Source organism: Vanessa tameamea, chromosome 9 (assembly GCF_037043105.1).
Source record: "Vanessa tameamea isolate UH-Manoa-2023 chromosome 9, ilVanTame1 primary haplotype, whole genome shotgun sequence".
NCBI classification, from domain to species: Eukaryota; Metazoa; Arthropoda; class Insecta; order Lepidoptera; family Nymphalidae; genus Vanessa; species Vanessa tameamea.
The window spans coordinates 9,432,492-9,455,617 of NC_087317.1; the positions used below are offsets into that span (position 1 = coordinate 9,432,492).

General features: G+C 32.2%; 3 protein-coding genes and 1 pseudogene across 4 annotated transcripts; 2 read left to right on the top strand and 2 right to left on the bottom strand.

Moving 5' to 3' along the window:
* The first annotated feature begins 685 nt into the window (after positions 1–685).
* Positions 686–2,552, top strand: LOC113395040 (E3 ubiquitin-protein ligase SIAH1-like; annotated as a pseudogene).
* Positions 2,553–5,544: 2,992 nt separating this feature from the next.
* Positions 5,545–15,910, top strand: LOC113394946 (rho GTPase-activating protein 44-like). Its single transcript, XM_026632433.2, has 6 exons — positions 5,545–5,954; positions 6,233–6,483; positions 6,559–6,734; positions 10,424–10,667; positions 12,420–12,569; positions 13,428–15,910. The coding sequence occupies exons 1-6, from the start codon at positions 5,902–5,904 to the stop codon at positions 15,203–15,205; spliced, it is 2,652 nt and encodes an 883-aa protein (XP_026488218.1). The 5' UTR covers positions 5,545–5,901; the 3' UTR covers positions 15,206–15,910.
* Positions 15,911–15,917: 7 nt separating this feature from the next.
* Positions 15,918–18,295, bottom strand: LOC113394947 (tyrosine--tRNA ligase, mitochondrial). The gene is made up of 8 exons (XM_026632435.2): positions 18,028–18,295; positions 17,799–17,946; positions 17,517–17,695; positions 17,227–17,443; positions 16,909–16,987; positions 16,525–16,800; positions 16,252–16,440; positions 15,918–16,152 (listed from the first exon to the last, which is right to left on the bottom strand). Exons 1-8 carry the CDS (start codon positions 18,162–18,164, stop codon positions 15,989–15,991), a joined length of 1,389 nt encoding a protein of 462 aa, XP_026488220.2. The 5' UTR covers positions 18,165–18,295; the 3' UTR covers positions 15,918–15,988.
* Positions 18,296–18,918: 623 nt separating this feature from the next.
* On the bottom strand, positions 18,919–22,965 carry LOC113394959 (phosphoribosyl pyrophosphate synthase-associated protein 2). Of its 2 annotated transcripts, none has more exons than XM_026632456.2 (7): positions 22,675–22,965; positions 22,453–22,566; positions 22,257–22,376; positions 20,999–21,287; positions 20,357–20,526; positions 19,956–20,082; positions 18,919–19,869 (listed from the first exon to the last, which is right to left on the bottom strand). In XM_026632456.2, exons 1-7 carry the CDS (start codon positions 22,692–22,694, stop codon positions 19,564–19,566), a joined length of 1,146 nt encoding a protein of 381 aa, XP_026488241.1. In that variant the 5' UTR covers positions 22,695–22,965; the 3' UTR covers positions 18,919–19,563. The 2 variants fall into 2 exon arrangements, with proteins under 2 accessions (XP_026488241.1, XP_026488242.1); XM_026632457.2 differs by having other exon boundaries at positions 22,701–22,960.
* Positions 22,966–23,126: the final 161 nt, after the last annotated feature.

The window sequence follows — 23,126 nt, forward strand, 5'->3', positions numbered from 1 at the left end:
TTACAATTTATTGATATAAAAAGTAAGTAAATTATATAGAAACGATTACATTTCTGAAAAAATACAAAAAAACATTTTTATGTATTTTTTCGATATTTCTTATTTACAGAAAATTATATTATAGCTGTTACCTACTTTTTTATTTTTTGAATAGCAATATTTTTAAATTATTTTTAGAAAATCATGTTGACAAATGGCAATACAATAATAACTTAACTGGGATTACCCGTTTTTCTCAACTAGTGATGTCCTCAGTATTAAATTATTTATCCAGTAGAATAGAATCTAGAAATTATAAAATTGATATAAATAGAATGTGAATAGTTTATTCACTGAAATTGTGGATTTAATACATTTTAATTTTTTATATATTATCTAAACCACTAGTGATCTGCGCTAGGAATTTGAAAAATTGGAAATTCGAACTTTTGTCTTTGTTTACAAAAGGTACTTACCCCAGATTGCATGCATTTTTTGTTTTTATAATCTATATGTGTAACCTACTACAACTGTACCAGATAAGAATCACAGTGTACTTTGCATTATTGATAAACGGGTACATACATAATATATATATTCTGACTATATCTTATTCTCCATAACCAATAGCCAACTTTATAATGTATTAGCGGGGCTGTGTATTATAGTTTATATCGATATATAGGAATAAGTTATTACAGAAGGTTGCAATTAAGTTCTAACTAAACTAAGGCAATCTTTTTTCGTTGTAATAATAAGATAACAATAAAAACATAATTAAGACTAATTCGTCTGAGTACTTAAACTGAAGTACATTATTTTTAATATCATTTAATCGGTTCCATTGAAGTGTATTTGTGATTTTAACATTAATTACAGAATCATTCTGGTTGGTGTCATCAAACATCATGGCTAAGGCGCAAGTTAATAAAAAGTGAGTACTCATAAAGTAACTGAACAACTGAACTTGTTAAAATTTTTAATATAATTAATTGTTATGATGATGATATTTATTACCTCTTACACAAAAATATTGATGCAATTAAATTACTTTTGTAAAGTTAATACATTTAGTTGAACTATAATAAAGTTTTCCTTTTAAATATTAATTAATAATCTAATTTGTAGGATGGGACCTGTAGCAGTAGAGCTACCGGAGTGCCCAGTTTGCATGGATGTCATGTCAGCGCCCATATTTCAATGCCAATCTGGTCACAGTATCTGCAACTCCTGCACCAGGATCTTGCTGCCACCAATTTGTCCAATCTGTCGTCAAGCAATGACTCAAATGAGAAACTGGCAGCTGGAAGAATTAATTTCTAAGGTTTATTTGATTATGTTAATATTTATTCTTTGCTATATTTGTTCTTAAGAGCGTAGTTTGTAAGCGTGGGAATTTATTTTAGAACACACACATAGGTACCTTCCAATAATACAGTTGCATTGTGCAGTGTATCGTACGCATCCCCGGAGACAATTAGTTGCTTGTTGTTGGTGCAACAAATAAATTAAATTTTCATTGCGCGTTCATAACGTAGGATTTATAAAAATACATTTAATTACGATTAATGTATTAGCTATTATTAGAAAAGGTCGATTTCAATGTTTGGAGTTATGTTGACGATGAATTTACTAAGTTATTGATACAAATTTTATAAATATCATGTGGTGAAACTTGAGATCTATCTATTAAGATACTAAATGTATTTTTTCATACATAATCAATGCTCCAGTTTTAAGATATTTTGAAAATAGTAAGCGCTGTTTAGGCGTTCCGCAAGGACTGTCCTCTTAAAGGTGTGACTGATGAGGTAATCCTTAAAGCTTAAATGGCTTTACCTAAGTTATTTATAAAATTGCATTTAAAACCAATTAATAAATTTTAGGCTACTGTACCCTGTCTTAATCGATCATCTGGCTGTATGTATATCATGGTCTCTACCAACTTGGAAGATCATCTCAAGGAGTGTATATTCCGTGACATGACTTGTCCCCTTGGGATTGTTTTTGGACGATGCTCTTGGGCAGGTAAATAATACTATTTCTCTTATAACTAGTCATCATATTAACTATATGCATTATAGACTTTACAAAATTGATTGTCAAAAACCAATTCTAAAAATTAATTATATTGATTACAGGAAAATTAAAAGATATTCTGAATCATTTCAAGGAACGTCATCCTGACCACTGTTACATGAATACTGATAATGATATTAAAATTAATAATATCTCAATTTCTGTTGACGAAAGATACATGTATCTGATACCTCAAGGCAAATTTTTATTTTTATTAACCTTTAAGGTTGATACTTGTCAAAAAATGGCTTACTGGGTTGTGCAGCATATCGGAAGCAGGAAAGCTGCACAGCAGCATGTCTATGGAATATATATTACAAGCAAGCAAGATGATAAACGGACAGTAATATTTACAGATAAATGTTTTAATGATGCATTTGATGTGAATGAAATATTCCGCCAAGCAAGATGTGGTGTTATGCCACTTACGATGCTTTCGCATTTCATAAAAGATGGAAAATTATCATTTAAATGTAATGTTACAAAAAATCAACCATTCTCTAAAAACAAAGAAAAAGGCTTTGTTAAAGAAACAAATCAAAGACCAAAGGGCCCTGGGCCTCAAAATGCTGGGAATCAATCTAGAGGTAAAAGTCCGGGGCCTATGCATTTACATGCATGCCAAAATCAAAAAGGATCGAAAGGTTTTCCTCAAGGAGGTCAATATAAAAAACAGTAAAATATTTTTTAAGCAAAAAATTTAAGCTCTCACTTTGAATATTAAAAACAATCTTTCCATATACATATAAGGTTAACAACAATTATTTAGGATTTAAGTTTATAATTGTGACACTAATAATAATTCTTATGTTTATGTGATCATTATTATATTATAATAACAACTTCATAAATATAATTATGGAATTGAACTATATGGGACTCTAAATAATTGATAATTTTATACAAATGTTCTGCTTTTGTCATAAAATTAAAAAAAAAAAATGTAATGTATATGTAAATCTGTTTATATCAGTGATGCCCACTCCTACAGAATGTTCTCCTACTGATCAACTTTAAATGGAACTATGTATACTCTATTCCAATGGGAATAGGATAAAAGATAAATAAAAAACTTTGACCTTGAATTGACATGACATTTTAGTTACACTAGTGAGGAGAAAATTATTGAGTGAATAGGTAAAGAATGCTAAGAAACGATATATTTTATTGGTTTTACGTAATTTTTATGTAAATTGCAAGAAAAAGGTACATATTCAAATTTTTAGATAGCAACATGGTAAATACTAAATCGGTTACAATTACAGTTCGCTTAAACAAAACCAGGTCGTAAGAAAAAAACTTGATAATTCCGAATAATATCTTACTTTTGTATTATTTTCAAAACTATAAATTAAGTGTTGCTTTGCATAAAACTGATCTATATTTTAAGATTTTTTATTTCTGTAAAATGAATTAATTATTTTAAATTTTTTGTCTATATCTTACTATATAAAATAATAACATTTTTATCGAACAATATGTAACTTTCTATATTATATTAAAATCCATATTATAACCAATTAAATAAATATATATTTAAAAAAAAATCTAAACTGTATGTTAAAACTAAAATAATATATTTTTTATCCGTATACATTTATTCATTCTCCATTCGTTTAACGAACATCCTTAGTGAGGCCTCCATTTTAATTATTCGTTCATCAAAAAATGGCGTTTTGAATGTCGGCAAAACTGTTTTCGTTACTTTGAAAGTCAAATTTAAGTGGATTTACGTAGTTAAGTGAAATATTATTATATTAAAAGTGAAGATATATTAATCAAGAACTGTTTGTAGTATATCATAAAGCGGGGAAGTGACGTCACCGGACAGACGACGTGGCAGAAGAAAAGATATGACAGGCGGGCGGCGAGGCAGCCATATTTAGTTGACAGAATAATTAGAATTGGATACGGATAGTCGGTTGCTTATGATATGAGTTCTTTAATGTTTTTGTTATTTTGCTGTATATGATTGTTACTTGTGTATATTTTTTTCAATATTTGATGAATGATAGATTATAATATATATATTTTTATAGCGGATTTAGTATAGTCAAATTGGAACTGAAGTGACGTCCAATTTTTTTTTTTTGCAATATTCATATTTCTGTAACGAGGAAACAAAGGCGGAGGGAATAGACGCTGTCTCCCTTTTTGCATCCGTATACCGGACGTTGTAAGTAGGTGGACGTCAAATTACATCGCAAAAAACCCATGTTGGACGTACAATAGGTTGCAGTATATATATATATATATCTAACTCTATTTATTTATTTAAAACACCTAGTTTTTATTGTATTGTTTGAGAGGAATTTTGAAATATGAGTTTAAATAATTTTTAATGTTAATTTCTTAACTATATTTGCATACACTTTTAACATTTTTATACTTTTCTTTTATTATTTAAATGTACCTCCTAAAAACTGCTGATTAATTTCCCTTAATGTGGGTGGAAACTGCCAAGTTGTCAACACTGGCTTTTATTAATATTGTGATTGTTGTATGTATGAACAGATCAACTACATATAAATAAATCAACATTTTTTGAAAATGTATTTGGAACAACAGACTTCCTAATTTTTTTAGCAAGTGAGTACTAAAATATTACAGGACAGGTTAAATAATATTTATAGGTTTATTTTTTCTATTTATTAACGCAAATTTAAAAAAAATATGCTATGAACTTTATGTAATCTTATTAGTATGTAATATTTTCCATTCTTTATAAAATACATTAAGAAAAGAAAAAAAAAATCATACTAAAACCTAACAATTTACTTTGTGATTAATAAAAAAGTTAAATAATTATAGTAATGATGTCGAAAATTGCCTATTTATCGATATATATGTCAAGGGAAAAAAATTAGTGGCACTCTCAGTATTTCAAAATAATGATTCACAGAAAATTTAATAACAATGTACCATTTATATACAATACAAAAAAAAGACTTGAATTGTTTGAACATTTTTTTATTTATTTGTTAAAAACTTATTAATATATACAAAGGTAAGAATAATTTCATCTGCGTTTTAATAAAAAAACCTATCCAGTATGACGCGAGCAAGTTTCGGGGCACAGGCTTATTTTGAATATGGGATGGAGAACTTCGTCGATCCCCTCTACAAACTACCCCAAAATTGTTTTACTTTATAATTTGTGTGTGGAAGTTGGCACAACAAGGAACCAATGGAATTTGATTGAGAAACTCAATTTGAATTTAAAAGTTAATATAAAAATAACAAAATCATGTTGTTCGTCAAACTACTACGTACTATATTATAGAAAAATAAAGCTATTTATATTAAAATATCTTTGGCACTTCTGGAAAAAGCAATTTTTATCACTATTTCCATATGTTATTTTCCCCTAAAGAGCAAGGGTAAATCAAATTACATAAAATCAGACATGACACACATTTTATACTAAAATTACTTTATTTATCTGTGTTGTTTTCTTATAAAAAAATAATTCTTTACTCTTTGTAATTGTGTGTAGTCTGTGGCTTACAGTCCAGCAAACTTCAGTTTCTGACTTGTGATTTACATATCTGTGGACTTTATTTTTCTGATTCACAGTGATTACTGAAAATTATGCTTAAAAAGTAAAATTACATTACATAAAATAATAATAAAAGTAAATTTTGAAATGTAGTGCCTTATTAAAAATATCTATATAGTGTTTGGTAGTGTATTTCTATCGCACAGCAACCGAAGATGATCTCATTGACGTGCTGACATTAGTTACGTTCTTTTCGGCGAGAGATCTTGATCTTTTTATTGTTATTGACTTGGCTGAGTCCAATGACCTTGTAACGTTTAAGAAATTAATAGAAAATAGTTAAAATGAAGAAGCAATTCTACAGGGTTAAGCAACTCGCTGACCAAACCTTTTCAAGGTACATGTATTATCAAATATCAGATAAGATTTTGACCGCTTTGTTGTCGGACCGTCTATATTAAACCAATAATATATTAGACATGATATTTTGTATTATAAATAACAAAAAGAAAATAAATAAATTATACATATTCTTCTTTATTATTTATTAAAATTAGCAAATTAATCGGTATTTATGTAAACGAAATTGTTAACACTTATCAAGTTAAGCACAATATATCTGTCTAATATTAGTCATTAAATTAAAGTCATAAAATGCAATTTTAATTTAAATAGGGGTGGCAAGGGTGAAGCACTGACTGATGAGTTGCAAACAGCTGATAGAAAAGTGGAGCATCTTCGGAATGCTCTACAACTTATTAGCAAACGGTTATCTACTGGTGCTGGAAACACACAAGGGCAAGATCCAGCAGCCCGTGAAAAGAGACTCAAAAAACTTCCCGAGTACCTGCTAGGACTCTCAATGTGCGAAGCCAGCAATTTTGATGATGATGACAGTATTTTAAAATACATACTCTATGAATGTGGTGAGATTTAAATATTATTTGCTATAAACAGAAAATAATTAATATTGACAAGTGTTAACATGATATTTTTTTTAGGAAAAACAGAGAAATTTCTTGCTAATGAAATTGCTGAACATGAGCTCAAAGTAGAACAACTTGTATGTGCCCCATTAACAACTATTGGTGACCAAGACCTTCCCGCAATAATGAAAGCGAAAAAACAACTCAGCAGACTCATGAGTGAAAAAGAATCAGCGGCCAGCCGATATCATGTGAGTACTATCACAGAACACATTATCTCTTTGATATTGCAAAAACATAACAATGGTTTCAACTGACTCACTATCAATTGATATCACTGCCTGTGATATAAATAACTTGTGGGACAATTTTGCATTACTTATCATTTTAAAATACTAGTTTTATTTTTATAAAAATGAATTTATTGTAAGTACTTGTGATGAGATTTGTTATGGAAATGCAATATTTTTAACAATCCTGTTAAATATTTCTAATAATTGTTGTAGAGATGAGTTTGAGGTCTTATTATCTAATTTTAATTAAAACCTTTATCATAATCCTACTAATTTTATAACTTGAAAAAATTGTGAAAATCTATGGATGGATCTCTGTTACTATACTACTTTTTGGTATAGTGATGGTTTATACCACAATTTAACAAAGACTATGTAACACTTACTCCTTTCCTCTCAAATACATGCCCTGTATGCAACTCAGCATACAGCACAATATAGAAATATCATAAAGAATAACATACAATAATACTGAGTAATTTAGCCTTCAACTGAAAGAATATTATAAAATAAACAGTAAATATACATGACTCTAATACATATTGTTATATGGTTAAATTATTATTAAACATTATTTTGCCTGAATTCATTTTGACATTGAAAAACCACACCTTATGTATGTATGAAATCAATTTAATTTATTTAAATTTTTAAACTTATATTTTATGTTATTTCAAACATAAAATAATATCTTTAAACTATATAAAAGTGAAATTAACTCTGTCTAGTTGTCTGCCTGTTACGGTTTCAAGGCTTAACCGGTGAACCAAGTTTGATAAGAAGTAAGCTTGAACCCTAAGTAAGGACAAAAGCTACTTTTTCATAATTAGTTAATTACATTACACCTCTAGAAAACTGCGGGTGAAGACTCTTATATGTTTTGTCTATATCTCTTTTATAAATAATTATATGTGATATGAAAGCTAAGATTTTTTTAATTCATTACTAACAATATAAAAAGCTGTACTGTAATGTACAATAACTTATACATTGAGCCATATTATGTATAACAAATCAGTATTAGTATAATATAATTAGATATACAATTAGTATAATGACAAAAAATACACAGTAATTGTTATATTATGATATTTGTTTCCATTGAATTATTGAGTAATGACTTATTATTATTAATAAACTACTAACCTATTTGTATTGCTTTATTAATAGATAATAGTGTTTGCATTATTTACAGTACTAATTATGCTATTAATGTTAACTAAATTAACAGAAAAATATTACATGTACATTTTACAAGTTCCATATTAAATATAATATATATATATTTTTTGAGTAAAGGTAAAACAACCTTATCTTTTATTAATCTTGTTGATGCTGAGGTGTATAGATAAGTACAATGTTTGAAATTAAACCTCAAAACTGTACTGTAGGATAAGATAACAACTGTATAATCAGTAGGGCCATATTACATTCATTTCACCTTTAAATCAGAATTACTCATACAAATAAAAATATATAAATTGTTTGTCATTCTTGTCAGTCAGTTTAAACAGTGAAAGGAATAATTTTTGTTTATAATTCATCTCATGCTCGGCGGTGAAGCATTTGTATGGATATGTTTTGGTATTGTGGGGAAACCTGCATGTGTCTAATTTCACCGAAATTCTGCCTCATGTGTATCCTCATCCAGCATTGGAATATCCCCAAACCTTTTCTTCATAGAGAAAGGAGGCCTTATCCCAGCAGTGGGAAATTTAAAGGCTGTTAATGTGTAATGTGTTATCGACAAACTCCAATTCTTTTGAATAATATTATTATAATAAATATAGCGGGAGACTCACTAGTCGTGTTTAATCTACGAAAACAAATTTAATTCATATGTCGGTCTCTGATTTAAAAGTTAATGCCATTTTTAAATTAGTATAGCTATTTACAAGTTACCAAAACCACTTAGAATTATGAAAAAAATACACATGAAATATAATTATGGTAAAAATGATAGCACAGAATTTTATAAAAGGATTATTAAGAATTGAAAAATGTAACACACCATGTGGTCTATACTTTATCATCTGTTGATTCGATCTAAGGTTCAGAATATTGACGTACATCTATGCCTTGTATAGTGCAAATTAACGTGTTGTAAGTAGTTTGACCAATATGGGAGATGATTAAAACGTCATCATATCTTAGAGCTAGAAAACCGGCAGTAGCTCTGAGCAACAGATGAGTGGTACCTCCAATGGTAAATCGCTCCGCATTACAGCATCACTGAATAGATTTGCGAATAAAACAAAATTTTGACAAGAAGACCATTAAATTTTCTATATTATTAATAATACGTATAGCAAAATTTTGCCTATTATTAATAAATTTATGTGGTTATTTGAATAAGTTCGCAGAAGAGGCCTGCTATCAAAATCCTCTGTTGTGCAGGACAACCTTTTTTCCTTGTCTTACGTTGAATTGCCTCGAGATTAAGTTACAAAACAAACTGTAAGTAATATAATTCATTACATAAATAAAATAATCGTATGGATATGTTCTTTATCGACCTATAACTTTAACTACCACTATCGAAAGTTTTCGAAGAGAGCAAGAGCAAGGAGATTTCGTTTTAACTAGACGCCTAACTTTTATTACTCCTTTTATTAATTAAAATATTAATAATGAATACAAAAAGGGCGGGAGAAAGTAAAGAAGAGATAGATAGAGACATTATTTTCGAATCGTATAAGTTACACGAGCAAAAGACCAATGACGCAGTTTTGTACTAGAAAAGTGATGTAACAGATGATTGCTGCTTTCACATAATTGCGCGAATTCTGAATATTTGCATCTAAATATTTCTTGACATTTACATTCGCTTTCGAAAAATTATACAAATATTTTTCGAGCGTCTCAATTATCACGCAATTGTCATATTCTGTTACTGTAAGGCTTTTATCACACTGGCAATTTGCGAGGAGGATAAGTACAAAGCATAGGAACAAGCAACGTGCTCGCAGCAAATTTGCCGTAAACGGCAGCCTTTGTGCCGAAAAGGGCGTCTTTAACGACTTCAAATATGAGTAGACGTGGCGTCAAACAATGACGTCGTCGGAAGATTTAAACATTGTTGCAATGTTTATATTATATCGTAATCGTATTGGAAATTCAAAATCTTCTCGTTTGATGCCGGATAGATTAAATTTGACCTGGGAGAATGAATCGGGGCTATGCGCGGTTTTGCTAAGACTATTCTTCTGCCGGAGGGTTCTTTGAACCCAGGGAACCGTTCTAGTTTGGAGGCTATACGCCGAAATGCGATCCATGGCACTGTACAGTCCTGTCTGTCTGTCAATCTGACTGGACGAGGTTTTATAGCAGAGGTCTTAGAGATTCATATCATGAAGAGTAAGAGAGGGTTCGTGTTCCGGCAACCATGGGCAGTATGGGCACTCCGCATAAGCGGCCAACCATCGGCTAATCGTCGGAGAATCACGATAGTAAACATAGGGAAATACGTCAACATTTGACCCAAACTATACCGTTAGTCTGGTTTCTTTTCCAACTACATTTTCATAATCCAGTATACTATCTACATCTTATACACTATACTACATCTTATAAGTAAAAAAAAAAACAGCCCAAAACAGAATTTTGAAAAATATGAATTTTCTTAATTTTCAATTGTTGTTAAATAGCATTTAGAAAGGCAGAAAGAAGAAAATCCTACCAAGTTGAATGCTGCAAAAGAAGAACTAGAGGATGCTGGCAACAAAGTGGAGGCGGCGCGTGACGCGCTTGCTGCGGACATGTTCGCACTCGTCGCGAAGGAGGCGCAGCTCGCACACACCCTGCTGCAATATGTGAAGCTGCAACGAGCCTACCATGAATCCGCTCTACATTCCTTAGCGGACACGGTGCCCGAGCTGGAGAGGTTTATAAGTGAGTTTTTTTTTATATAATAAAATAATTAATGACTCGGATACACAATGACAACCGTTAACCCTTGCCAGTTCAAAATTGTTATTTAAAAATAATTTAATCAATAATTAATTTGCCTAGGTTATGATGTATTTTTTTATAAGTCACCACTTAATTCCAATTGAAGCTTTGAAATGCTACGTATTGTTACTCAGTTATGAGGTACATTATTCTTTTTTAAAAAGTCTTGACTGTAATCAGCATCTTAGTATTAATAAAGGCACATTTTAGACGACGACACCGATTAATAAAACGAGGGCTATATTAATAGATGCAATTAATTAAACCTATAAAAGTACCTACAAAATTATTAATTTAGTTCCTTTTATAGCCATTTGTCACCTCGGTTTTAATCTTAGTGATGGAAGGCTAACTTCTGTTTATAAAATCTAATAAAAATATTTTTGGAACGAAGTTCCTTTACGCTTCTCACAGTACAATGAATTGGCAAATATTGTCACGTAAGGAAAATGCGTTATGCTCCTCCAGGCGACCTTTCCCTCTCTTTCTTAACTCTCTCCGTCTCTACGTTTACGATATTTATATGATATTATTTAAACTTTATTTTTGTTATTGTTTTAATTAAGGCAGGATTTTTAATAACATTGTTGGCACTGTCACTTTATTATTCTCAACGTTGTTTATTTTATTTCATTGTGTCTGTTATTTAACATAATTATGTCCCAAAACATATTTCGTTTTTATTTTAAATTACAAGTGTTAAACATTGGTTGATAAAAAGAAACATTTTTTCGAATATGTTATTGTCATATTTTTGAATAGAAAAAAATATTCGAGTCTCATGTATCTCCTGCGTCCTGAAAGAATCAATTACTTTACATTGTTCAATATTTCATTCAGATTATATTTCCCATATCAGTGTCCGCTAACTCGCATTGGAGCAGCGAGTTGGAATTAACTCCAAAACTCTTTCCTCAACAGGAGAATATTGATACAGAGGTATTTCAAGACGTTGTCAAATGCATATGTAAAAAAGAAAAACTTCGTTCCGTTTCCATAGTATGTGAATTCGATAAATAATTAACGCCAAGATGTTTTTTTAGTTTACGTTGAAATGTTTTCTGTGAACCTAGCATAGGGTTACTAACTTTGAGTAATCGGGTAACAAAATATAGTGTATGACCCTACGTATATTTATAGTACGTGCGTCAAAATTTTTAAATATCTTATATATGTTTCGAAATTTTATAATCCGTGATGTGATGACCTTTATCTTAATCAATAAAACTATGATCAATGTTAGAAAACAAAATGGTTTAATCATTACACTATTTGTGTTTATCAATCAATTGTAGTATCGATCTTTACTAGATAATTGCACGGCCTCTTATGTATTGATTCTTATATGTAACACCGACTCGTCGATGATTTGTTATCGTTTCATAACTTGCCATTGTGGCATAAAATCGATTTATAGAATTCGAATTTCAACCAAGCAAAACTAAATAATACAAATTATTATTATTTTTCTTGTGTAATTTATTTTTTTAAACGTCGAAATAGGATTGTATGGTATTATTTTAACATAGGTATTCCTCTATTTTGTGTAAATCTTATGGTGGGCAATAATTAGGCATTGCAAAGAGTATCCTGTGATGCCAATGTCCGCAATATATGCAGCAGATGGTTAAGTTAGGTTTTGACAATTCGTTTATCTAAGGAAGTATGAGTAATTAATTTCCACGGTTGCAGACGACAGCTCGGTGAAGCCCGTGTTCGGGTACCCGCTGGAGGAGCACTTGCGCGTGACGGCGCGCACCATCGCCTTCCCCGTGGAGCTGTGCGTGTGCACGCTGCACGAGCTTGCGCTCAACGAGGAGGGGCTCTTCAGAATCGCCGGCGGTCAGTATTAAAGGAATAACCATTATATCAATAGACTGACGTTTGTTATGTTCATTAGGAGGACTGGCAAATGACTTGGAAACATAGGGTTATATCCTTTGCTACATGTAGTTACACTGGCTCACTCGCTTAAACCGGAACATAACAATGAAGTTAGGATGTTGTGAAGTGATTGGCGCTGTACATATTATACCAAAAATACACTTAAGTCGTAGGTATCTGCCTTGTTTTTCGTATCGCAGAGATACATATTTATTAAGTAAGTAGGAAGTTAGTTGACGATTTCGTTTGAACCTTTTTTATATCGCTATTATTTGCCATCGAAAAAAATCTTGTAACATCTTCAAACAAGGTATATAAAGATAAAAAAGAAGGAAGTTCCTCGAGTACGAAATATATAACTCACTTTTAATAAATAACTTCATAGAAGAAACAAAACACTATGTTTTACGTTACAACTGTCTAGAACTACCTTTTGTACATTATACTCTTATATTTTCTTGACCGATCAATACAACCCATTTTAACAGTATGCGTTTTTAATGTAATACCTAATCCTGTATTTAGCAAAATAGCGCGTTCGTTACAAAAATAAGCCTATTGCTGTTTGACGGTATAGTAAAAATGAAAACCGATGATTGAGAGACTCTGGTTTTTCTGATAAAGAATACAATACTAAATGGTAACAGTTTGTCTTCGTGAAAAATGTTCGTACAAGTGATCCTTAATTTACTATCTTAAATTAGTAAATGACAAAGGAAGAATATTATATTCTTAATTAACGCATAACTTCGTAATATCTCACGATTAATAAAATAGATTATAATATGCCAATTGAGTGTACTGTCTTTTCTCCAGGTACATCAAAGGTGCGAAGAATGAAACTGTCATTAGACGCAGGCCTCTTCAACGTTCCATTGCCACGAGATTACAGAGATATGCACGTCGTGGCCTCAGTTTTAAAGTCCTACCTTAGAGAACTACCCGAGCCCCTATTGACGTATCGGCTATATGAAAACTTTATCCTAGCTTCACGCCAGCCTTCAGAACAGGCCCGCCTCAACGCTCTCTGGGAAGCCATACATTTATTGCCCGATGCCAACTTCCAAAATCTAAGATATCTCATAAAGTTTTTGTCTGCTTTGACCCAAAATCAAAGCACAAACAAAATGACACCTTCAAACCTGGCCATCGTCATTGCGCCTAACTTGCTCTGGGCCGCCGACGAGAGCACTTTCGATATGAACATAACGACCGCAGTCAACTGCGTCGTCGAGTTACTCATCAAGCACGCCGACTGGTTCTTCAAGGATGACGTTAACTTCTTTATCTCGTTTACCAAAGAAGACCTGCTGCCCGATCATTGCGAGTACGGTTTCACGCCTACTTTCGTCCAGGGCTACAACCAAACCGTAGCATTGAGTCAGGAACAGTCAAATGGCGAGTACAACAGTATGAGTAAATCTTTGTACGATTATAATCACCAAACTGCGCAGAAAGTGACAGTAGACGGACCCGGGCGGCATTCGAGAAGCAATAGTCACGATACTAGCTTAATATTAATAGATAACGACATGAAGAAGGCTCAGTCGAACAGCTCCTTATCTGATCATTCTAGTCCTCCCCACGGTAGTCCTAAACCAATAATGCGACGGAAAAACAAACCACTCGCACCGGTGCCACCGAACTTTACACCAGATAAGAACAAGAAAGTAGAAGCGCAAACACAAGCCACCGATACGACGAAAGATCTAAACTCAGTCGTTAAAGAAGCCGAGAAACCGGCGAAACCTCCGCGGCCGGTAATTTCAGACACCGGCAAAATCATCACGGGAGTGCAGACGATCAATCGCTCGACGTATCGCCAGAACAAAGCGATGAAAGAGGAAGCGGCCAGGAGCGGCAGCCGGGAAAACCTCGCGGACACCCGGCGGCAGAGCTTCGAGTTCGAAAAGGATAGATTTGAAAATTTAAAATCGGTGGAAAACAAAAGCGACAAGGAATCCACGCTAGTCGTGAAAAACGTGACCGCCCAAACGGGCGTCGTGACTAGAATGAAGGTCATAGGCGACCCAGCGAGCGGGCCGGCGTCGCTGGGGGCCGAAAGGAGCTCGCTGGAGAAGCCGGTGCGGCTGCCGATCGCGAAGCCGTCGTCGCAGCCGCCGCCGCGCCCCGTGGCCGCGCCGCGAACGCTGCCGCCGCCCGCCGACGCCGACGCCGACGTGCAGCTGCGCCACAAGCCCGCCGTGCCCGAGCGGCCCGCCACGCTGCGTCCGCAGAGCTTCCGCGGCACGCGCGCCTCGCTCTCCGACAACACGGAGGCCTCGCCCACCGTGCTGGAGCGCACGCACATCTACACGGTCGACAAGCAGCACCCGACCGTCATCCAGGTGGGCGGCGCCGCCGACGAGGACGGTCCGCGGAGCACGGTGCAGCGTACCCACAGCTCCGGCGGGAAGGACGCGGACCTCGAGGAACCGAAGAGTTTGAGCAGCGCGAGCAGGCAGCTGTCGCAGTCGGAGGGCAACATCACGGAGGGACCCAAGTCCCCCCGCGCGCAGCCGGCGCGGCCCCCTCGCCCCCTGGTGCCGGCGCCGCCGCCGCCGGTCCCGCAGCACGAGAGCACCGACCTCTAGTCCACGCCGCCTTCCAGTTACGTCGGCTTTGAATATGGCATGGCAATAAACAGAGTATTAGGAAACGTAACGTCTCTCCCGATGTGATCGTTTGGATCGTGCGGATTAGGAGCAAGACTGAAGCCCTCTATTTAATCTATGCTAGTAAATAAAAATAGACCGCTTAAGAGTTTTCGAGGAGTACATTAGTATTGTTGTATTTCTTTGCAGATGCGTTATTAATTTTGTAAAACTGTATCTTTTTATTATAGATATATCGTGACGCAATCGGATAATCAGTATAAAATATCGCTTTATCGATTCACAAGTATGTTAATTTTTTATTCGTTATTCCATACAAACATATCAAAATGAGTCAATTTAGCTTTTTATGCATTCAATTATATTATTTCGAACTTTTTGTACAATTTAGGATATATTTTGCAGTAAATCCTTGTGATATTAGGAGATTCGCTAAATACGCCGAAAGGTCGGCGTGTCCGGCCGAGGGCAGGTGCACAAACGTATAACTAGTAGCCATATTTTTGATATTTATAATAGACAGTGCGTTAGTTGTATCGGCCACGCTGTTTCAGTGAATATTAATATAGGCTAATATATGTTATGTAGTATTTACGACGTTTTATGTGATATGCATTTTATTAATTATATACTGCAAGTATACAAGCTTCTGTTGTAAGTAATAACAATAAAATCTATAAATTATTTTATATTTTTATTACAACACAACACATCCTTATTTAATATTTAAACCAACTTAAATGACATCTAACAATATAACAATCATGTTTGCCATTTAACAATATAATAATTTCGTTTGCCTACTCTTATTAAAGTCACTAAATTTGGCAGTATGTGTGCGGACTCAGTTATAACTTCATCGATTTTTTTCATTTTCTGATGATTTATATAAAAACCTCCTGCTTGTATTATCCTTATAGCATCACCTGTAAAGTAACAAAATATTTGTAATAACACTGTCTGAATTGCTTGTGCTTTCACAAAGAACTGAATACTTAGAATAAAAAGTAGAAAAAAGTATTTACTTTCTGTAGGAAAACACTTTGCTTTCATTCCAAGTTCTAACACCGTTATACCCGGGGACAAAAGTAAATGGGTAATTGCAGCTCCTTCGAAGACTTGTTCCATATCAGTTGGTGTTAGTGAAATCAGAGACTTTACATCTTTACTGTATATGGCTTCAGTTGCTTGTCTTGCTTTTGTCAGACCTTCTTCTGCAATTACGTAATTTTATAATTTTTTGCCTTAATATAACTAACTCAGAATTTATATTGATGATTCTTCATGTTATAACATACCTCCATGAACTAATGTTGTTAATTGGTCAGCAAGACACTGCTGTGGGTATCTCTGCTCAGGATGTTGTTTATGTTTGAACATGATATCCTTAATTTCTCCTAAACTATAGAATGTAAACAATTTTAGCAGTCTTTCCACGTCTGAATCCTTTGTTCTTATAAAGAATTGATATAAACTATATGGACTTGTCTTTTTATCATCTAACCATAGGGCATTTCCTGCTGATTTTCCAAATTTATCCCCTTCTTCTGTAGTTACTAATGGTAAGGTTAAACCTATAATGCAAAAATATGAATTAAAGTTGAATTATAAACATGGCAAATGTATTAATTTCAAATATAATCATAGAATATAAATAATAACAAAATTTTAGTACGACTTACCATACACATTTTCTTTAGCCACCCTGCTGATAAGTTCATGGCCTGCACTTATGTTTCCCATTTGGTCACTTCCACCTATCTAATAAAAGGACAATGCTATAATTACTCATTATCCTTACAAATACTAATAATTGTACACAGGATATATTATTATTTAAAACAAGATGAATAATAATGTGTAATTAAATGGTTTTATTAATTACAAACTATATTTTTAAACATATAATAAGCATGAGTAGAAATTATTATCAACACAATTTCATAAATTTAGATTACATTTTGGTAATTAATAACAATAATAAATTAATAATAAATTACCTGAAATCTACAATTATATTCCTTTAATAAATGCAGCCAGTCATAGGATTGAAATATTTGGTAAGCAAATTCAGTAAAACTCATACCTACATCTGTATTGATTCTATTTTGAACACTTTGTTTAAGCAACATTGTACCCATTCTAAAATTTCTTCCAATTTCACTAACAAATCTAATTGAATCTATTTCTCTATACCATGTCTCATTATTTACTATTCTGAAATATATTTATATATATACATTCAATATAATTCAATTAATCCTGAATAATATTTAGACTTTTTACATACTTAATAGGTTTTAACATATTTTCATCTTCAGACCAAATATATTTTTTGTGATTTTCAAAGACATTTTCAAGATTATTTTTGATGCAACTGATATTCTCCAAAATAACATCCTGTGACAATGCTACTCTATCTGTACTTCTTCCACTTGGATCACCAATACAACCAGTAGCACCCCCTAACTGGAACAATAAATTATTCATACAATGTTTCAAAGAACATAAGAACACCCTAGAATTGTTTTCATTAATTATCCATAATATAATGAATTTTTAACTTCCTTACTAAAGCTATGACATCATGTCCTCCTCGTTGCCAATGGATAAGGTTTATTATAACAAGAAGATTTCCAACATGTAGGCTGTTTGCAGTAGGATCAAATCCTGCATATACACACTGTGGAGACTTATTTAATAAATTCAGTATTTCATTTCTGTAATTTTATTAAAACACAGAGACATTATCGCAGCTACATCAATGTCATATCATGTCAAAGCATTTAATAAAAACTTACGCTGCAGTATTTGGAAACATATCTTGGTACATTCCTCTTTCACTTAACTTTAAAATATTTCGACTACTACTAAATCTTTTGGCCGTTTGCCATATATAAATCTTTGGAAGGCGAACAAGCCTTTTAAAAATAGTCATTATTTAAATTCCTGATTATTTTTGGGAGTTAGAGAAGCTTTAAATCTTATTATTAGTGTTAACCTCAAAATTAAAATGTTTATTAATAATTTAAAATAACGATGATTATTTTAATTTTGTATGAATGTGAGTAATTTATCAAAAAAACATTTCATAGGACTATTGGCTTAATAGTTAATACATTTTATTCATAAAAACTTGCAGTATATTTTAAATTTGACACCAAATTTAAAGACAGTCTGAGACTTGAGGTGTCACACTGACACTTCACTCTGCTATGAACTTACTATTTGACAATGAACAAATATTGTGACCAGCTTAATTTATACTTGACTTTTGTATCACATGCTGATATTAATATTCAATTCAATTCTTAGTTTAATGGCTTTTAGTTGTGATATTAATATTATTACAATACGAAAGCAGACTGACATAATAAACATTACCACTAAGAAATATTAACCATTCCGTACCTCGTCAATACGTTCCATCTATTGAAACTAAGATCTAATGTTCCTAGTGGGTGTAGTTTCACTAGCTGACTTTCCCTTTAAATCGGAATACAACAACCCAGAGTATTGCTGTTTGACGGCAAAATTTTTGAGTCGGTGATACCTACCCTACCAACAAATGACTTTTAATACAGTGTTTCCAAAAGTTTTGGTGTACTATAAAAAATAATATTGAATCGAAATTTTATTGATATTCAAAATTGCTAAATAGACTAGTTATTTTATATAATAGGGTAGGAAAATTATATTTATTCATGCCACAAAAATATTTAATCAAGTATACATATCAATAACAGTACAATATATAATATTCAAGTTATTTACGACTAATCTATACAATCATATTTTAACCTATATTTTTATAAGCTTTGGACTTTATCAAACATATTAACAGTTTTTGATTCTCATAATTATAAATACAAAATCACAGTTAAGTATAATAAATTTCTATGTCACTTGCAGATCAAATAATGATGAACATGAAAAAGTATAATCACAATTATTCTACTATTTATTTCACAGAAAGTATAATTAATAAAAAGCTTGATCAAATTTTAATTCCTGCTATCTGAAAATGCGTTACAAAAGCTTGAAATACTTATAAAATAAACTATTTAGTCTATCCTACAACAAATCGACATCCAATGACTTTTCGATCTTTTGAAAACCTGATTTATTTTTAATTACTATCAAATCACTATAAACTAAATGAACTAAATTATATATTTAGAATTAAGCATTTTAAAACTAACCTCTGTACTGATCCTTAAATGAAAAAACCTTAAACTTTTGCTGCTATATAATAATACTTAAACAAATACTTAATAATACTTATATAAAAACTTTTCACATGGTACACCAAAAAATTTTTTCTTTTTTACATATTTCTAATCTTCAAGAGTGACATTTTTGAAGAGATATGACATTGATTCTTTATTATGGATACGTCTGATAGCTTCACTGAGCAGTACAGATATGTCAATGGTTTTAATTTTGTTGCATTGCATCTTCTGTAGCTCATGGGGTACAGTATTAGTTACAACAACTTCATCGATGGGGGAGTCTTCAATAAGTCGTGGCGCATCCGAAGACAGCAAGCCATGTGTCGCTAATACATAAATTTTGTATGCTCCACATTCTTTTAATACTTCTGCTGCCGCTACAAATGATTGGACGTCGTCAATCATATCATCCTAAAAGTTAATATAAAATATTTAGTGGTAATTAAATAACATACACTTTTATAATTATTATATAAACTTAAGATGTTCATACATACCACCATAATAGCAATTCTTCCACCTACATCTCCAACAACATTTATTGGTGGTTTCTCTTTGGCTGGGTGCACTGGAACTCCAACGGATACATCCATAGTGCGAGACTTGTCCACACTGATATTTCCACTATAGTCAAAAGTATATTATTGTATCACCATTTGATATTGATATTATGATTTATATTACAAATAAAATTTTTACCAAATATTGAGAGTGGATACTGAACACTATATTTCCATTTAATTTGTCTTATGAAGTAAAAATTCAGAAATACTTGTTCATACAAGTCTGCTTGAATAGTTTAATTTTTTATACATAATTTCTTTATTTTCCTTTATTTCAAATTATTGATTAATTTAATATTTTTGGGGTGCTAAGTTTTATAAAACATTTGATTTACCTCGACATGCAGGGTGGAGAATATCTTCCATCTACTTCATCACTCTCTGCTTCCTTTTGTTCACCATGAATGACAGCGATAGCAAGCCGCAGTCTTTCAGCATATGATGTTGCTTTCTTTGCTGAGCCTGGATTACGGGCAACTATAACTGAGTTGCGATAGTCTGGGATCTGACAATAACATTTTTCGTTATCAATATAAAATGAGCTAACTGATACTAAAAAAAAAACATTTTTTGTAAAATAAAAAACTTTTTTCCTTTAGAATGCCTAATCCACGTTTTTATAAAATACAAATACAGAAACAATAAAGAATACCATAAATGTAGCACAAAATAAAATACTGTGTAAGATATGGTTGTTTTTTTACTTACTCATTTCACCGAAAATGGCACTGAGGCCACACGCACACACTAAATGCTTTTGAGGCATGAGTAAGTACATTTTTATAACTACTGAATTTCAAGATAAAAAAACCTAATTGTTGTTGAAGTTGCCACAAGACCAATGAGGCATTTAATCTGTAGTCTAACTTATGGCTCACATTGATCTTTATTCCCAAGCAAAGACTATTTGACTGACAGATTAAGATTGTACAAATGGAATAAAACAATTTGAACACATGTTAAATATAACCACTTACACTTTCTTGTATATACTGCAACAAGAATGGTGATGCTCTTAAATTGTCGACTGGACAATCAAAGAAACCTTGAATCTCTTTTTGATGTAAGTCCATTGTAATAATATGTGTAAGGCCTGATTTACACATCATTTTAGCCAATAGTTTTGTGACGATGCATCCACGTTTCCTCATCTTGCACTGCTTGCTATATGGTAAATATGGAATTACTCCAACAATAGACCGTGCTGAAGAAGTTTTGCATGCATAGGCCATAATTAGTAGTTCCATAATGTTGTTATTAACATCCCTGAAATAAAAATAATATAAATAAAAAAAAAATTCAAATGACTAAACAGAATGATATTGCATATAATATATATAATTTAAAGGTAAAATGCACCACTCCACTCTTTAAAAACAAAAGTTTATTTGAAGAACTTTATTTTAAAGAGTGGACCTAAATTCAAGCTCATCAGTAAATTTCTGGATGTATTATTGCTGACCTATAAGATGAATTAATTTAAAATCCATTTATAACACATTTAACTATAGACTCTTGACATATCTATATCTATAAAGCTACTGAGTTTGTATAGTTGAACATACTAATTTCAGGTCTACTAGTATGACTTGAAAATCGTATTTAAATTATATTAATAACAACATTTATGAAGATAGTTATAGGCAATTCCAGCAGATAAAAAAATGCCATTTTCAATAACTTCTATGAACTTTCATATTTTGTTTACGTTAACAGAATTCAGGTTGTATAAATATTTACACACTGATTTATAAATATAAATAAACAGATATGAGGCCCAGTGATTCCCATTATGATGTCATTTCCTGCTACTGATAGAGAACTTATTTATTTTCAAGGCAGGAATTTATAAAAATTGCAAGATCAATAAAATTATGTCCTTGAATCAAGAGAAAAATAACAATTTATATGTTGGCAGCTTTCAGCTTATTCCACCGGTCTTTAGTGTGGCTTGGTAGTTACTTGTGAAGTCAAACTTTATCGAACAAAAACAAGTTCTTCATAATTTGTTCTATGCCAAGCATTTGATGAATTATAAATACAAATTGGGCAAAATACACTTGTGCTTTCACAGATTAGAACTTGCTACTATCATGTAACCTACTACTACTATATATGGCCAACTCGGCTCTCAGCAAAAGCCATTTAAACTAAAAATTGCTACTGTAATTACAATCGCCAATTATTCAACTTATAGTTTATCTAAAAATGTGGAGTAAGATTCTACTGACTTACTTTGTTCCAGTTTGTACAATGTAGAGATTTTTTCCTCGGATAGAATCTGCTATTTCCACCATAGTTTCTCTGTTTGTTTTGTGATAGACTGAACATCCTCCTTTACGTACTCCTAAGCGGCTGTAACCGATGTTTTTGATAAATAATTAGTTTCTAACGACGCAAAATAGAGGTTAAACGATTAAAAAACAATTACTTTGCTATAAGATCGGCCAACTCGGGGTGTGAATTACCACTCAAAATTACGATATCTGACGTGGAATTATTCTCCATATTGGACTTTCGAGAGCGATTCGTGAATCCCACCAGCCTGCTTAACAAAAAAGTTTATTATGACCAACCCATATATTGTGATAGATATTAAATAAGACTTGACGATTAGGCATGGAAGGTCGGTTCAACAAGAAAAACAATAAACCTGGTTTTGTTGAGTAACATAATAACCTGATGGCTGTCTTGATTACTGCTGAACGAAATAAAAATACTAGCAGGTTATATTTTGTAACTACAGGATAGTATACGAAAATGCTTTCTCATATGGGCTTGATATTAGAAAACTTCAATCGGTGTGAGTGATTCCTAAAATTAAAACGTTAAGTTTAGTGGTAATATATTGAAAGCCGCACACCACGATAGTCACAGATTACGGATATTAATGAGTTTGAGTAGTCGAGTACATAGTACGATTTACGACAATTATTAACAGATTGAAGACGACCACAGAGTATGCATACTTCGTAGTTCATATATATGTGGAAACTCATAACTACAGATAAAAAGTAAAAAAAAGGAATTAAAATATATATCTTTATAAATCAATTTATATGCAATCTCAACATCAAAAAAAAGTATATTATATATTTATATAAT

Coding starts and splice junctions, on each gene's coding strand:
- LOC113394946 (XM_026632433.2), top strand. CDS start 5,902: ATGAAGAAGCAATTCTACAGGGTTAAGCAACTCGCTGACCAAACCTTT. Junction 6,484..6,558: donor ATACATACTCTATGAATGTG/GTGAGATTTAAA, acceptor TATTTTTTTTAG/GAAAAACAGAGAAATTTCTT. Junction 12,570..13,427: donor GCTCTTCAGAATCGCCGGCG/GTCAGTATTAAA, acceptor TCTTTTCTCCAG/GTACATCAAAGGTGCGAAGA.
- LOC113394959 (XM_026632456.2), bottom strand. CDS start 22,694: ATGTTACTCAACAAAACCAG. Junction 22,377..22,452: donor TTGGCCGATCTTATAGCAAA/GTAATTGTTTTT, acceptor CATCGGTTACAG/CCGCTTAGGAGTACGTAAAG. Junction 19,870..19,955: donor GAAGAATTGCTATTATGGTG/GTATGTATGAAC, acceptor ATTAACTTTTAG/GATGATATGATTGACGACGT.
- LOC113394947 (XM_026632435.2), bottom strand. CDS start 18,164: ATGACTATTTTTAAAAGGCTTGTTCGCCTTCCAAAGATTTATATATGG. Junction 16,441..16,524: donor AACAACATTAGTTCATGGAG/GTATGTTATAAC, acceptor ACGTAATTGCAG/AAGAAGGTCTGACAAAAGCA. Junction 16,153..16,251: donor AAAGTGTTTTCCTACAGAAA/GTAAATACTTTT, acceptor GTTACTTTACAG/GTGATGCTATAAGGATAATA.